The sequence below is a fragment of the Esox lucius genome, chromosome 6 (genome assembly GCF_011004845.1).
Source record: "Esox lucius isolate fEsoLuc1 chromosome 6, fEsoLuc1.pri, whole genome shotgun sequence".
Lineage (NCBI taxonomy): Eukaryota > Metazoa > Chordata > Actinopteri > Esociformes > Esocidae > Esox > Esox lucius.
In genome coordinates, this window is record NC_047574.1 from 3,547,627 (window position 1) to 3,563,809 (window position 16,183).

General features: G+C 42.6%; 1 protein-coding gene across 3 annotated transcripts in view; it reads right to left on the bottom strand.

The window, feature by feature from the left end:
* Nucleotides 1–16,183, bottom strand: part of macrod2 (mono-ADP ribosylhydrolase 2) — a 659,853-nt gene that overhangs the window by 486,758 nt on the left and 156,912 nt on the right. For all 3 annotated transcript variants that reach the window (XM_029120510.2, XM_029120511.2, XM_029120509.2), the window contains exon 4: nt 4,616–4,645. In XM_029120510.2, coding sequence (XP_028976343.1) covers nt 4,616–4,645 — 30 coding nt within the window. The remainder of the gene's footprint in view (nt 1–4,615; nt 4,646–16,183) is intronic.

Genomic DNA, 16,183 nt, shown 5'->3' on the forward strand with positions numbered 1-16,183 from the left:
AATATATTCTTGGAGAGAACACCAAACAGAATTCACAGAAAAAACCCCACAGAAAGCCACTTCATCTGAGTTACCAACCAAACAATACGATTCATGATAACTAAAGCAACGCATTGTGGGACAAAAAACATAAAGTACCCCGAAACAATAACTGCTACATCACTGACATGGACAACCACCACAATCTCTACTGACACCACCCAGTCAAGTGAGCACCGATACAGCCTGGTTAAGAAAGGCCCACGACAACTGAAGTCCTCTCTAAAAGAAGCACGTACCCAGAGATCAATGTGCCTCTATTTCTCTCCCTCTCACTGATACACGGACACACACTGACATACACAGACACACTGTCATGGCAGGAGGTCCACTTCAGAACCTCACATACCAGACGATAAAAGGAGAGAGTAAGCTTTGGGAAAAGGAGAGAGAGCAAATGAGCTAGAGAAGGAGATAAGGAGAGTAGGCGATAAGGAGAGTACAAGATGAGAGAAAGAGGGAGTAAAGTGAACCGGTTTACATAGCAGCCACCTAAGAATGATAAAGGGTGTCAGATAAAGCCGGCGTTCAGGCCACATTCAGATAAAGGACAACACAGAAACGTATAGGGAGAGAGAGGATATCTAGACAGGGAGCTTCGTTTTATTGATTTCATTCTTCTCGAGGCAGACCCAGTTGTCTCAGAGATAACTCAGATTCCTCAGAGCCTAATCCTGGTTAAAGGGATAGTTCCACCTAGATTTATATTTGGTTGAAATACTGTTTACCTTGAGTTGTTCTTGAAGGCCCCTGGAGTCTAACCCTAAACCCTAACCCTAATTCATGAATTGAAACTCTGTGTCTTGAGCCAGTTGCTTTAAACCTCTTAATTATGTCCCTGGTAGTAGAAATTGGCATTTTCGACCATTGAGCTATTTTCTTAAAACCATTTCCTGATTTGTGCAACATTTGTCGCACATCATTACTGTATTCCTGGGTCCTTCCCCTGGTGTTGGATGACTATAGGAATTTGCCCTGTGTGTCACCTCATACTTCTACCCCAGTGAAACAGGAAGTCATGGCTTGCCACTTAAGTGTTCTTAATCACTCAGGTGAACTTAAAAGCATAAAATATGAATAGAAATGTACTTCAGTTACATTTAACTCTAGTGGTTGCAATTATTTCTAGCGGTGCCATTAATTGTGGCACACAAGTTTTGAAGAAAAATATTTATTGTACTTTTTTTTTTTTTTCAATAATTTTTCTTTAACTAAAGGTTTGATGTTTGTGGATACTTTGAATGAAAGACCAATTGGATAAACATCAAAGCCCGTTTTGCTCATATTAACCAGGGGTGCCAATATTAGTGGAAAGCACTTTAGTTTAAGATATAACCTAAAACCAGAGGACGATCCTGACACAGTTTAGTTAAAGATTGAACCTAGAAAAAATATACAATAGTGACATAGTTTAGGTTGAGATAGAGCTTATGAGCAATAGAACCGTATCCAGAAATATTCAATAGTTTAGTTAAATTCAGGACCTAAAACCAAATTCTTGAAACGCACACATGATGAAATATAAGTTAACGGTACATGAGCACTGAATATATTAACACACTGCTTGAGTTTGGGGTGAATGTACGGCACATCTATTGATTGTACAAATCAGAGGTGTCGTGGTGTAGTGGCTATTAGTCACGGTGGAACAGATGGCTCTGTGCTGAATTCCTCCTTTCATAGTCGCACACCAACTCCGCCAATATCAGACGACTGACACAACCTTCTGAATCAGAGACATCCTCTCACAGTGCATCTGCCTGGACACAGAGACAAACATGTGATTTTTCGTCTTGGAGCAACGTCAGTGGGCGGGCCGTTGTGTCAGTCAAGGTCAGTGGGCGGGCCGTTGTGTCCGTCAAGGTCAGTGGGCGGGCCGTTGTGTCAGTCAAGGTCAGTGGGCGGGCCGTTGTGCCAGTCCAGTATGGATGTGTTCATATAAGAGGAGACATGTCAGGGGAGGGCAATTAGTGGATACTACAGCACGAGGCTATAGGGCTCTCCAGTCAGGTTATTAAAGCAGACCACCTAGCTGGTGTAGTCCTGACATTTAGCATTCCTCCCATGTACCACTACGCCATACCCAGTCATATAAGGTAGATCGGCATATATACCGTATATGCACATATATTAAATTATGTGATACATGATGTGACATAGTAATATTATATAACATTACTATATGCCCTGGACCAAAGAGCAGAGGAACATCACTTCAGAAGACCATGTAAACTGTTGCATCAGACTTCCCTGACAAGAACTTGACCAAGTCCACTTTGGTTCTGGATACTAATCTTTCTGACATCTGATCTCAATCACACATGCGCACACACACACACACACAGGCACTCTAGAAGATCAGCGTGGTGCTAAGGGTCTCTCAGTCACTAGATAGAGATCAAAAGAACTGCACACACGGAGGCGAAGTAACAATAGGAGACGAGGGCCCAGGTCTAACCATCAGATAAGATGAGAGCCACTTCGGACAGGGCAGGATTACATGTAGCTAAGCTTTCAGCATGCAAGTACACATAGAAAAACGTGCATATATACAGCTCCGAAAAGAATTAAGAGACCACTGCAAATTTGAACGCTTTTATTCCTCATTCAAAACCTTCCTATAAAATCAAAAGGTGCTTCAACAAAGTATTAGTTTAAGGGTGTGCAAACTTATGCAACCAGGTTATTGTAAGGTTTTTATTTTTCATTTTTCCCCCTCGAAGATTTCAGTTTGTTTTTCAATTGAATTGTTCACATTATAGGTCACATTAAAAGTGGAGCAAGTTCTGACATGATTTATATTTGTCTCGTTCTTTTACATCACAAAAACTTGGCATTTTAAAAGGGGTGTGCAGACTTTTGATATCCACTGTATATATATATATATATATATATATATATATATATATATATATATATATATATATATATATATATATATATTAGGGATGCACTGACATATCTCAGATGGGGAAAATGTAATATTCGATAACCACCCATATTCTTAATATTGCACGATCGTTTCCGCTGCGTTCATTGAACCATGGCACTCTGGCCTGCCACAGCAAGAAAATAAAAAGTCCTTAGTAACGTCTTGGTTTGACACACTAATTGCATTTTCTTCGTACATACAGTACATGAACTGTGGAATTACAACACTCTTCTTAAAGTTGTTGAGCTGCGGGTGCTGTTTTATGTGCGCCTTAAGAAACAGCTCCTGCCAATGAATCCAACAAACCCTATGCAGACCAGCCACACAAGAAACAGTGCGCGCGCAGTCTCCTGTAGGGGAGGGTGAGAGAAAGCGTGCAGCAAGAACACGTGTAGTAGATGAAAATTGCCCGCGTTCTTGTTTTTTTCCGCCATTGTTTTCTACACACCATGGTGGTTTTCAACGTTAGTTTGAGTTTAAACTGCTACTGCTAGTAACGAGGTCAAATTACTAGCTACAGCAGGCCAGTCAGATTCTAGTTAGCTAGCTGCTGGCGCTAGACAGACTTATTGCAAAGGTGCTGTTTTCTCTGTTGTCGTGGTAACCACTGTTAAGCATTTTCGATCTGTGTTATTTTTGACTTAGAGTAGACTCTGGAGAGGTCACAAGATTTGTTGGGTTGGTAGATTTTGAATATAATTGATACATTTCACATTAACTATTAGACTTATTGTGGAGAGTATCTTGTTATTTAAATATATTGAAAAAAAGTACGTCTGTATGACTGAATTTACATTTGTTGAAATAAAAATAATCATCAGAAGCAATTAATATCAGCTATCGGGTAAAAGACCTTTCGAGTCAGTGCATCCCTAATATATAATGTATTAATCAAAAACAAATTGTCTCCTCAGAGGGACTACATAAATAACCAGAAAAAACAAGATAGCGGTTGTGAGAGATTTCTCCAGACACCCAGACCCAGATGGATAAGAAGACAAATAACAGATAAGGCACATGGCTCAAGACACGACCTTGTTTTCATGCCTCTACCACGCCTGGATATCACGCCCTCCCCCTTGAACAAAAGCATCAGAATTCCATCGCTAATCGTGTGGATCCCCTGACCCGTTCCACCAACAAACTATTATTTCAATCATGTCAGGATAAGTGTACAATTTCCAAAAGAACCCCCCTGGGTTTCAGCTGGCCTACCCCGCTCCATTAAGGCCTCATCCCTCTACCCCCCCCCCCCCCCGTCTTCCATTATCCACATTTGAGCGCTTCAGATTCCATCCACGGCATTGATAACGACACGTCTGGACAGGTCAGTAATGACCAGCACGGCAAAACATGACTATCATATAGTTCAAGTATAGTTACAGTATTCAGTGTAATGCTGGGTAGTGCTCAGTCAATCTGCATGGTTAGCGTGTTCAGTGTAACGCTGGGTCCTGATTGGGTCTGTCTTGGCACAATTTTAGGACAACACAGTCTACCAAACAACATCTCTCAGTGGTCAAACGACAGGATGCGACATTCATTATTTTCATACAGAGGGGTGATGGTTTGAATGTTTGCCTAAGTTAATAAGATGGGCAGCGCCATGAATGTTCCCACCAGAATAAACAAGAACCCACTCACCTCCACCGCCGCCTAGTAGACTGGAGTTCGCTGAAAAACAGAGAGTAGAAAGAGAGCATAAGTTCCCCTGTCAAAAGACCACTCAAAACAGATGTGGATCGTTCACGTTCTGCTCAGTCTGCACTTCTTCTGGTAACGTGACAAGCGTCAGCTATATTTAAATCCATGCAGAATAAAAAAAAACAAAGGCAATCACACCCAAACTGTTAGGCTTTAACACGTTAATCAGCTAATACCACACAGTCACGCACACGCACGCACGATTCCTATGGAAGTGTCTGCTGGCGTTGTGAACAAAACAGCTCAACCAGGACTGTGAAAGCTCTGTGATAGCAGTGTGTTAGATGTACAACATAAGTGCCTGTGCTGCAGTGAGAAGAAGCATCCATTGTGCTTGGAGAGGACAGAGGAGGAGTCCTTGGTCTGATGCTGGGAACCTTTCAAAGTGAGGGAGAAAGACAGGTGAGAAAGATAGCTAGGCTGAGAGAGAAAGAGATAGAGAGAGATTGGACAGGAGATAAAATCAGCCACTGAAAATAGCCTTGTGTTATTCTACTTTGAAATAGTGCGACAGATACACTCAAAAACACTCATTAAAAACCCTCTGTCCCAAGTTGGTACATCACTACCTGTGTGTGTACGTGTGTGTGTGTTTGTGTGTGAATGTATGTGTGCGTATATATACCAGTCAAAATGCTGGACACACCTATTCATCATTCACAGGTATTTCATTGTTTCCACCTCAAACATACAGGAGAGAATGACAAGAGTATGCAAAGCTGTCATCAAGGAAAAGGGTGGCAACTTTTGAAGAATCTAAACTATAAACGTGTTTTGATTTGTTTAACCCTTTTTGGTTACTAAAGTATTTAAAATGCTATTCCACAGTCTTATTTCTTCACTATTATTACTAGTTACTGTGTGGAAACTAGTAAAAATAAAGAAAAAAACCTTAAATGAGTAGGTGTGTCCACACTGATGACAGCTGCTGTACATCGATGTGTCACGTGTGGTTCACTAAAATCTAATATGTATCCAACAGTGACGTTGATGCCTCAGTCCAGTCTGACTCTCTGGGGAATATATCATTAAAACCTAATGCATTATAATATATCTCCACACCATGTCAGTAACACACTGGTCACAAACTCTACCCTATTACCTTGATGGTGCCCTAATGCCAACCAGGTCCTCAAGTGCCCTATACGAGATTTAGGCTGCCATTTTGGACGCCCTCGTCCTTACTCCACACAGGAGGAAAGAGATTATTGGGGATTAAAGTTTTGTCTGTTAATTTGACTGTTACTTAAAAGGAAAGGAGATATGTGTTTGAAGTCTGGTTCATGCAACGGGCAAAGAGGCCTCATCAAATTGTTACACATTTTTTAAGAACCCTCATATTTTATCACAGCATAATGACTTCCTACTATCATGGCAATATGCACATTGAATCTGCAGAGACCCAGTATTACTGTATGAACTGTCATAGATAGCACAAAGTTATTTCAACTAAATGTGGCAACACATGTATTTTGTCATAGCCCATCCATCACGCCGTCACTGTCACATATTGTCTATCACAGTGTCAGTCATATTTAACTGACCTTCACAATAAACTTCATACGGTACATCACTGACCTTCATAAGAACAGCCGTGTATCCATCCTTCACAGTAACATTTGTAAATCTCCGTCCTTCACAGTAACATTTGTAAATCTCCGTCCTTCACAGTAACAGCCATATATCTCCGTCCTTCACAGTAACAGCCATATATCTCTGTCCTTCACAGTAACAGCCAATATATCTCTGTTCTAAACAGTAAAAGTGATAACATTCATGATATGTCATATTTGACTGTCCCTCATCACAATGACAATCATATTTAGTTGTCTTTCATAATAACAGTCATATACAGCTGTCCATCACAATACCATCCTGGTTTGTAGTTATTTACTGTATGTTTAAATTATCCACATGGAATACAGGTTTCAAAGTCTTCTGTACGTTTAGATAATCCACATGGAATCCAGGTATCAACCCCTACTGTACGTTTAGATAATCCACATGGAATACAGGTTTCAACCCCTACTGTACGTTTAGATAATCCACATGGAATACAGGTTTCAACCCCTACTGTACGTTTAGATAATCCATATGGAATACAGGTTTCAAACTCTTCTGTATGTTTAGATAATCCACATGGAATACAGGTTTCAACCCCTACTGTACGTATCTGAATGAAGTCTACTGTATCTGAATGAAGTCCACGTAACCCTGTAACGAATCAGTAGAAGACGTGTGGCCTGAACTACTGTAGCTATGATTCATTGCTTTGGAGACCTGAGGACAGCCAGTGAAAAACGACGCTACTGCAATACAGACACTAGGAGTTTTAGGAGTCTTATAAACTCCTCCTTCATGTTTTCCCCCACATACCGTCACAAACTCATTCCATTTCCAAAGACCATGATTGTGGCTTTTTATTGCTCAATCTAATTTGTGCTGATTCAATAATTTTTCTTTCATAGGCCAAACGGACACATTATGTTAAAACTTTTAACAGACTTCAGCAGCAGAAATCATTGAGATATCAAAGTGTCACCAGCAAAAATGTAAACAACAGACCGTTTTCAAAGCGAGCATATGGAGAGTATTTTTCTCAGGCTAATAACCCTTTTTACTAGGCTGGTACTGGAGGCACGCTATTCCACAAGAGCCGTGTTTCTTCTTCAGCAGTGTTTTAGATCCATGGGCCCCAAAAAGTCTTTCATGATCAGCAAAAAAATATATAAGCAGAGTAGGCTTTGTTTGATCAGGGAACGCACAATTTCTTATCGATATTTCCAAATTCAATTATTGAAAATCAAGAGATATTAAATGAACTGGAAAGTCCGGAAATATGACATATTTTTATTTATTTTACAACTGAAGATCTCCAGTGGGGAACAGTACAGATGTTCCTGCAAAGATATATGTGATCTAATGTATTATTTTCTGCGTGGAGTAAAGGCCATATATACACACCTAACCCACAGAAAAGTACCTCATGCCTTTATGTTTACTCCAACACTGACTGATCCCCAGAAGACATTTTTGAACTGTCATATATTTTTTGTCTCCTTTCTATTGTTTACTTTCATCTCATTCCAATGGAAAGTGACCTAACAGTGGTTGGAACAAGTTACTAAATGTGGTTTTGTTCTTGAAGAGTTGTGGAAGCAGTTTCCCAACCAATGCCTCGGCTCTCGATACCAATCAAACCGCGACAGAACTATTGTACATAACGCAGGTGCATGTTCTAGTCCACAGAAATAAAACAGCACATACGGAGTAACACCAGCTGCTTGACATGTGGCCAAACATCCGTTCAATTACTGTGGCAGAATGACAAACAAACGCAACTTCTGTTATGTCTCTGTTGTCTCTCTCCTGGCCATGGAAAAGCTGAACACTGCACCTTGAGGTACTTCTGGCCTCACACACCTTTTCCTGCCACCATGAATAGATGTCCCCATTGTGCAGAGCACTAAGGGTGTTGGAGGTGTTCCAATTAGCCCCCTAACCCCTATGTAGTGCAATACATTGGATCAGCGCCTCCTCAGTCTAGGGAATAGGATGCTATTTGGAACTCAGCCAGTGTGTGTGGGCGCAGAGACAAAGAAACTGCTACAGTAATAGAATAAGCGTTTCACAGCGCTGAGCACCTGACTTCAACACAGGAACACAACTGTTATTTTTGGGGTTTATTTGGCTCCCTTGTTCTGTTCCATCTGGTTGTCCATCACCTAGGCTGAACTCTCAAAGAACGACCACCTTTGGACTTTCTCAAGGGCCCAGTCCTGTAGAGGACATCTCCACCCCCATGCAGACCCCAGGTCCTGCCCTGTAGAGGACATCTCCACCCCCATACAGACCCCAGGTCCTGCCCTGTAGAGGACATCTCCACCCCCATACAGACCCCAGGTCCTGCCCTGTAGAGCACATCTCCACCCCCCATACAGACCCCAGGTCCTGCCCTGTAGAGGACATCTCCACCCCCATACAGACCCCAGGTCCTGCCACGCTGAGGGCTCCAGGCTGTTAACCACACTTCATAACCAGGATGAGGCCAAGTTGGGATTTGTGTTTGAGATTTTTCATTCAGGATAACTGGAGCACTTTTTCAGGCTAAGTCATATCGAATAAGGCTTATATGTTAAGTCTGGGCTAGAAGCTTCCTGTGGCGCCTAGTACCAAACAGGGATCTGTGGGCTGCCGAATCACTAGGAGTAAGATGGCGTGCTGTGAATATAGTTTGTTATAGGGTTTACTTCCCCTCTGTGTGTGTGTGATATAGAGAGACTCTGTGGGAGAGATGAGTTCAGGTTAGCTTTACTCTTTTTCATTTCACAGCTGCTGTTTCTCATTTGTTCAACGCTCCCCTGCTCTTGAAGAGAGATTGTGAAAACGAGTCCCCATCCATTTTGGGATTTTAATGTCTCCCTTGATATGTGGATGTCGCTGAGGGCTGGGCTCCTGCCTGTTTTCCCCACTGTGGAGGCAATGGAGGTGTCGAAAAGAAACTCACCGTGATCAAAAAAACAAAAAATAACAGGATGATGAAAGACTGAAAGATCCCAGAGATTCAGATCATGAAGAGGATAGAGACAGGGTGAATCAAGATGAGGAGGAATGGAGAGAGGGAGGAATAAAGAGAGGGAGAGGGAGGACTGCGTCCCACGCACTGTCTACATTCCAGCGTAACATTTAGCACGTAGTCCCCAGTGAAAACATATGGCTCCAGATCACAGCAGGTTTCCCTAAGCCCCTCCCCCTCTCCCTCTCTCTCCCTCAACATCTCCTGCTTTCTTTCTCCCTATCACTCACTTTCTCTGACGCTCCCCTCTTATGCCTCGTTTCCACTGGTGCCAAACACTGGTGTTTTACCCTAAAGTCCAGAAATGTTTCCAGTGACACATGCCAGCACCAGGGCCGAGTTGCCCGGCTCTAACTTGGTGCCAAGCCCCGGACTTCAGGACCGAAGGTGGTGCGATGCCACTGACTCTGTAGAAAAACGAAGCGCTGAGACTGAGACGTCGCCTGCAGAACCTAAACAACACAAAAATACCTCAGAATTCTCCCAAATCCTTCTATTAAAAGTAGATAGTTTTGACAAAATACTTATTAAACTAAATAATGGATACACTGGTTTCCAGCTGTGGTGTCACGAGTGTAGTTGGAGTTTGTTAGAAATACGTTTTATTACTCAAGTTCAAATGGCGTATTATAAAAAACTGAGAATGGCGTCATTATTTATCTTACTACCAGAACAATATCACCTTTAATTTTGTATTATTATGTGTTGGGGGTTGTAACTGGTTCTTAATAACAGCGTTGTGTTGGGGGTTGTAACTGGTTCTTAATAACAGCGTTGTGTTGGGGGTTGTGACTGGTTCTTAATAACAGTGTTATGTGTTGGGGGTTGTGGCTGGTTCTTAATAACAGTGTTATGTGTTGGGGGTTGTAACTGGTTCTTAATAACAGTGTTGTGTTGGGGGTTGTAACTGGTTCTTAATAACAGTGTTATGTGTTGGGGGTTGTAACTGGTTCTTAATAACAGTGTTGTGTTGGGGGTTGTAACTGGTTCTTAATTACAGTGTTGTGTTGGGGGTTGTGGCTGGTTGTTAATAACAGTGTTGTGTTGGGGGTTGTAACTGGTTCTTAATAACAGCGTTGTGTTGGGGGTTGTGACTGGTTCTTAATAACAGGGTTGTGTTGGGGGTTGTAACTGGTTCTTAATAACAGTGTTATGTGTTGGGGGTTGTAACTGGTTCTTAATAACAGTGTTGTGTTGGGGGTTGTAACTGGTTCTTAATAACAGTGTTATGTGTTGGGGGTTGTAACTGGTTCTTAATAACAGTGTTATGTGTTGGGGGTTGTGTCTGGTTGTTAATAACAGTGTTATGTGTTGGGGGTTGTGGCTGGTTGTTAATAACAGTGTTGTGTTGGGGGTTGTGGCTGGTTGTTAATAACAGTGTTATGTGTTGGGGGTTGTAACTGGTTCTTAATAACAGCGTTGTGTTGGGGGTTGTGACTGGTTCTTAATAACAGTGTTATATGTTGGGGGTTGTAACTGGTTCTTAATAACAGTGTTGTGTTGGGGGTTGTAACTGGTTCTTAATAACAGTGTTATGTGTTGGGGGTTGTAACTGGTTCTTAATAACAGTGTTATGTGTTGGGGGTTGTAACTGGTTCTTAATAACAGTGTTATGTGTTGGGGGTTGTAACTGGTTCTTAATAACAGTGTTATGTGTTGGGGGTTGTAACTGGTTCTTAATAACAGTGTTGTCTTGGGGGTTGTGGCTGGTTCTTAATAACAGTGTTGTGTTGGGGGTTGTAACTGGTTCTTAATAACAGTGTTGTGTTGGGGGTTGTAACTGGTTCTTAATAACAGTGTTATGTGTTGGGGGTTGTAACTGGTTCTTAATAACAGTGTTGTGTTGGGGGTTGTAACTGGTTCTTAATAACAGTGTTATGTGTTGGGGGTTGTAACTGGTTCTTAATAACAGTGTTATGTGTTGGGGGTTGTGGCTGGTTGTTAATAACAGTGTTATGTGTTGGGGGTTGTGGCTGGTTGTTAATAACAGTGTTGTGTTGGGGGTTGTAACTGGTTCTTAATAACAGTGTTATGTGTTGGGGGTTGTGGCTGGTTGTTAATAACAGTGTTGTGTTGGGGGTTGTGGCTGGTTGTTAATAACAGTGTTATGTGTTGGGGGTTGTAACTGGTTCTTAATAACAGCGTTGTGTTGGGGGTTGTGACTGGTTCTTAATAACAGTGTTATATGTTGGGGGTTGTAACTGGTTCTTAATAACAGTGTTGTGTTGGGGGTTGTAACTGGTTCTTAATAACAGTGTTATGTGTTGGGGGTTGTAACTGGTTCTTAATAACAGTGTTATGTGTTGGGGGTTGTAACTGGTTCTTAATAACAGTGTTGTGTTGGGGGTTGTGGCTGGTTCTTAATAACAGTGTTGTGTTGGGGGTTGTAACTGGTTCTTAATAACAGTGTTGTGTTGGGGGTTGTGGCTGGTTCTTAATAACAGTGTTATGTGTTGGGGGTTGTAACTGGTTCTTAATAACAGTGTTGTGTTGGGGGTTGTGGCTGGTTCTTAATAACAGTGTTATGTGTTGGGGGTTGTAACTGGTTCTTAATAACAGTGTTGTGTTGGGGGTTGTGGCTGGTTCTTAATAACAGTGTTGTGTTGGGGGTTGTGGCTGGTTGTTAATAACAGTGTTGTGTTGGGGGTTGTGGCTGGTTCTTAATAACAGTGTTGTGTTGGGGGTTGTGGCTGGTTCTTAATAACAGTGTTGTGTTGGGGGTTGTGGCTGGTTCTTAATAACAGTGTTATATGTTGAAAAATCTAAAGATAACCTCATGAATTTGTTTTTGGTTGAGTGTCTTTGTCGTACATGGTTTTCATAGCTTTTTATGTACAAGCATGTCTCTCTCTCTTTCCCTCTCTCTCTTTCTTCCTCTCTCTTTCTCTCTCTTACTCACTGTCTCCATTTCTTAAATGGTTGAGGAGTGTTGATTCTTAGTCCTTCTGGACAGCTTTGATACACACACACACACACACACAAAGTGAGAGTTGTAAAAAAGCTGTCACATTGATTATCATATACAGCTTTTACCTGCTATTAACTGTGGCGGGGGAGTAAATGAAGCTCTACCTCAGAGGTGTGTGTGAGTGCTGCGCTTGTGTGCCTGTTGTGTGTATCTGTTGTCTGTGTTGTGTCTGTTGGGCATGTGTGTAAACAAACTTTAACTTGAGAAAATTGTAGTTTCCCAAGCTACTTTTTTTTTTTATGACTTTCTCAAAGGAATCCCGTCAGAGCAGCATTACAGGCAGATGCATCGTGTTTGCTACTCATTTATAATAAAAAAAGGGTAAATTCCTCTGTTAAATGTAGCAATGTCAGATACACCTACAGTATGTTTGGAAGCAGATGGTGCTGATATAGCATTGACGTTGACCCAATGCTACGTTTCCTGAAGACACCAAGCATAACCATTGCTGGACCTGTGATGAGGTTGGACTGAGTAGTAGTGGCGGATAAGTCATTTCTGTTTGGTTTTTTTTTGCCGGATGCTGGAGTTTCTTAGCGCACATCATGTTTCCATGCCTCCGGTTGTGATTGAATTGAGTGTGATTGAGACGAAAGAAGAGTAAAGCTGGTGAAGTCGCTGTGAGCACACGTCCCTTGATACAACCCCCTGTCAGTCTGTCATGTAAATGAATATTTAAATGAAAGGTCTATATGTAAAAGGGCTGTGGAGGTAACCCTGACAATGGAACAGAGTGGAGACACAACCATAGTAAATGCAACCATGGAGAAAAACAATCTCTTTCTCACTCTCTCCCTTTCTGTCTTTCTCTCTCAATTAGCTTTCCCACCCCCTCTCTCACTCTCTCTCTGTCTGTCTGATTATGTCTCATTCTCTTTTTCTGTCTTTCCATCCGTCTGTCCGTCTGTCTGTCTCTCCATCTGTTGGTCTGTATGTCTGTCTGTCCATCTGTCTACTGAGAATGATAACATCCTCTATCTCAGCGCCTGCCAGCTTCTTCCAGCAGTCCAATACAAGAGCAGGACACAACCCAGAAACAACAACAAGGGTACGTCCAAAATGACACCCTAGGTCCTCCATAGTGCCATCATTCGGCAGTGGACCCAGACATGCTAAAGGACACCATTTGGGGTGCAACTCAAAAGGTCACATTCAACCAAGTCAGAGTGTTTCGCAGCTCCTCCAATCCTCGGAGAGTTGATTATCTCTCTCAGATGGAATGGGAGTTTACTGATGTTGTGATGACCTGCTGACATCATCATACTTCCTCGTTTAGATAAAAAAAAACATGTGCAGACACACACACACACCACCTTAAGGCCAACAGGAAACGGGAGCATCTCTGTTTAAATTCCCACTAAACGAACAGAAGCCAGAACTTGTGTTCTCCTGAGTGGTCTAACAGTAGGACAGTGGAGCCTATCTACTGAGAGACATCATCTGTTAAATTAACTCTGTAATGGATACAGGAAGCGTGAAGCTTCATCTGCTGAGAGTAGAGGCAGGAGGGTCGCTCGTGTGTGTGTGTGTGTGTGCGCTTCTGGGACCCCTGTGTTCCCCATAACTTGGGTCATAAATTGTGGTGGATGGGTGGAAGTGCTCCCTGCGTGCCTGTAGATAAGAGCTCATTAAGGAAGTGTTGAAGTGCAATGCCGGGCTGTGGCAGCTCACACATGGCCCTATGCAGATCACCAGGCGTCTGCCTACTTCCTGTCTCTGTGCCCTTTGAACTGGGCTCAGTCGAGCGAATGACAGCACTTTGTCACAAATCATTCCATACTCAGAGAACTCAGAGAAAAAACTGTGTCATTTCTACAAAACAATGGTTGCCTCTTTATCTTTCCATTAACAGGGGTTCCCTGGGGACAATTTGGCTAAATTACACAGAAATTGGCATTGAAAAAAATAAGGTTTTACCAAAAATCTGTATTAATAAAAACAATGAGGTGAAACACACTTCAGTGTTAGATGGCAAGGAAATGGTATAGGTCTGGGAGTGACAGACCAAATATATTAACAATATTACACCAGAGACACAATGAAACATAATAATAAAAACATTCTGGGCTCTCCAAGTTTCTCATTTCCCAGATCCTTATTTCTTTCTTCCTTCTTCCACAGAACTGCAGCCCGGTCGTAGCCGTAGGTGCCTCAACAATGGAGAGAGTGAGAGCGAACGTGGGTTTAAATATTATGAAAACTATCCAAAAACTTGGCCTGCTTGCCGGGCCTGGTAATGCAGAAGCCTGGCAACCTCAGATGGTCATTCTGTTGGTGAGAAGGTAACAAACCCAGCTGAATTAAGCACGGGTGACAGGGCATGTGGTATGGTGTTTAAACACAGGAGGGGGACAGGGGGGAGGGCAGGAGAGACAGTAATGAGGCTTTGCCGTGGGCTGTGTGTCTCTAATGTGGTCAGCAGAGCCTGATCGGCCCGTTAAACTGGGGAGTAGTTAGTGTGTAACACCGGACCTGGACCCACTGGTACGAGGCCTCCCCTCAGCGCTGTCCGACCAAACCGTTCCCCCCCGCTGACAACCTGATGCCTCTTTACGCCTGCTCTGTTCTGGTAAAAACACACTAGCTGAGCCCATTACCAAAGCTGCGTGGGTATAAGCTATTCCTTTCTTTTACTAATTGCCCCTCTGTACGGCAGCGCCCTTTCTACCTCAATACCCCCGCCGGGCAACAACCGGGGCAGTAATCTACTAGACAGTGATGCCACGGCAACAACAGAGAAGAAGATTGGTTGTACGGTCAGAAGCTTATTTCAAACCTGCCACTCTTGACATGAACTCTAATGGTGGGATAACCGGCTAACCCACCGCATCTGAATCTTATATGATTGGCTGTGGGTATTTGATAGTCTTTCGGTGGTAAGATATGATTGGCTGTGGGTATTTGATAGTCATTCTGTGGTAGGATATGATTGGCTGGGGGTATTTGATAGTCTTTCGGTGGTAAGATATGATTGGCTGTGGGTATTTGATAGTCATTCTGTGGTAGGATATGATTGGCTGGGGGTATTTGATAGTCATTCTGTGGTAGGATAGGATTGGCAGGGGTATTTTATAGTCATTCGGTGGTAGGATAGGATTGGCTGGGATTTTTGATAGTAATTTGGTGGTAGGATAGGATTGGCTGGGGTATTTGATAGTCATTCGGTGGTAAGATATGATTGGCTGGGGGTATTTCATAGTCATTCGGTGGTAAGATATGATTGGCTGTGGGTATTTGATAGTAATTCGGTGGTAGGATAGGATTGGCTGGGGTATTTGATAGTCATTGGGTGGTAGGATATGATTGGCTGGGGTATTTGATAGTCATTCGGTGGTAAGATATGATTGGCTGTGGGTATTTGATAGTCATTCGGTGGTAAGATATGATTGGCTGTGGGTATTTGATAGTCATTCGGTGGTAGGATAGGATTGGCTGGGATACTTGATAGTCATTGGGTGGTAGGATAGGATTGGCTGAGGGCATTTGATAGTCACTGGGTGGTAGGATTGGATAGGATGGTGTATTTGATAGGTATACAATAGCCAATCCACACACATGCACACACACACACACACACACACACACAGGTGCACACACAAAGACAAAGACACACGTATGTGTGCAAACACACATGCTCAAAAGCATGAACACACAGTCAAACAAACACTCAGAGACACAGAAACACAGAGAGACACAGCACCAACTCACTAGAGATCATGGTACAGATTTGCAGGCCAGGGTTTTATCTCAAGCACCATGTCTCATGCCTTCGAAGCGGCGCTTCATATTGATCCAACTGTACTGTGTAAGCAGAAAGGCTTTTTCTTCTTTTACTAGCTGCCGAATCTCACACATCTGCACAACCCAACCTCCACCAAAGGAAAGTAAGAAAAGAGAAGAGTGGGGAGACGAGAGGAGTGGAGCAGTGTTATTTCTCATAAGAAATGCATGTGGTTACACCCAT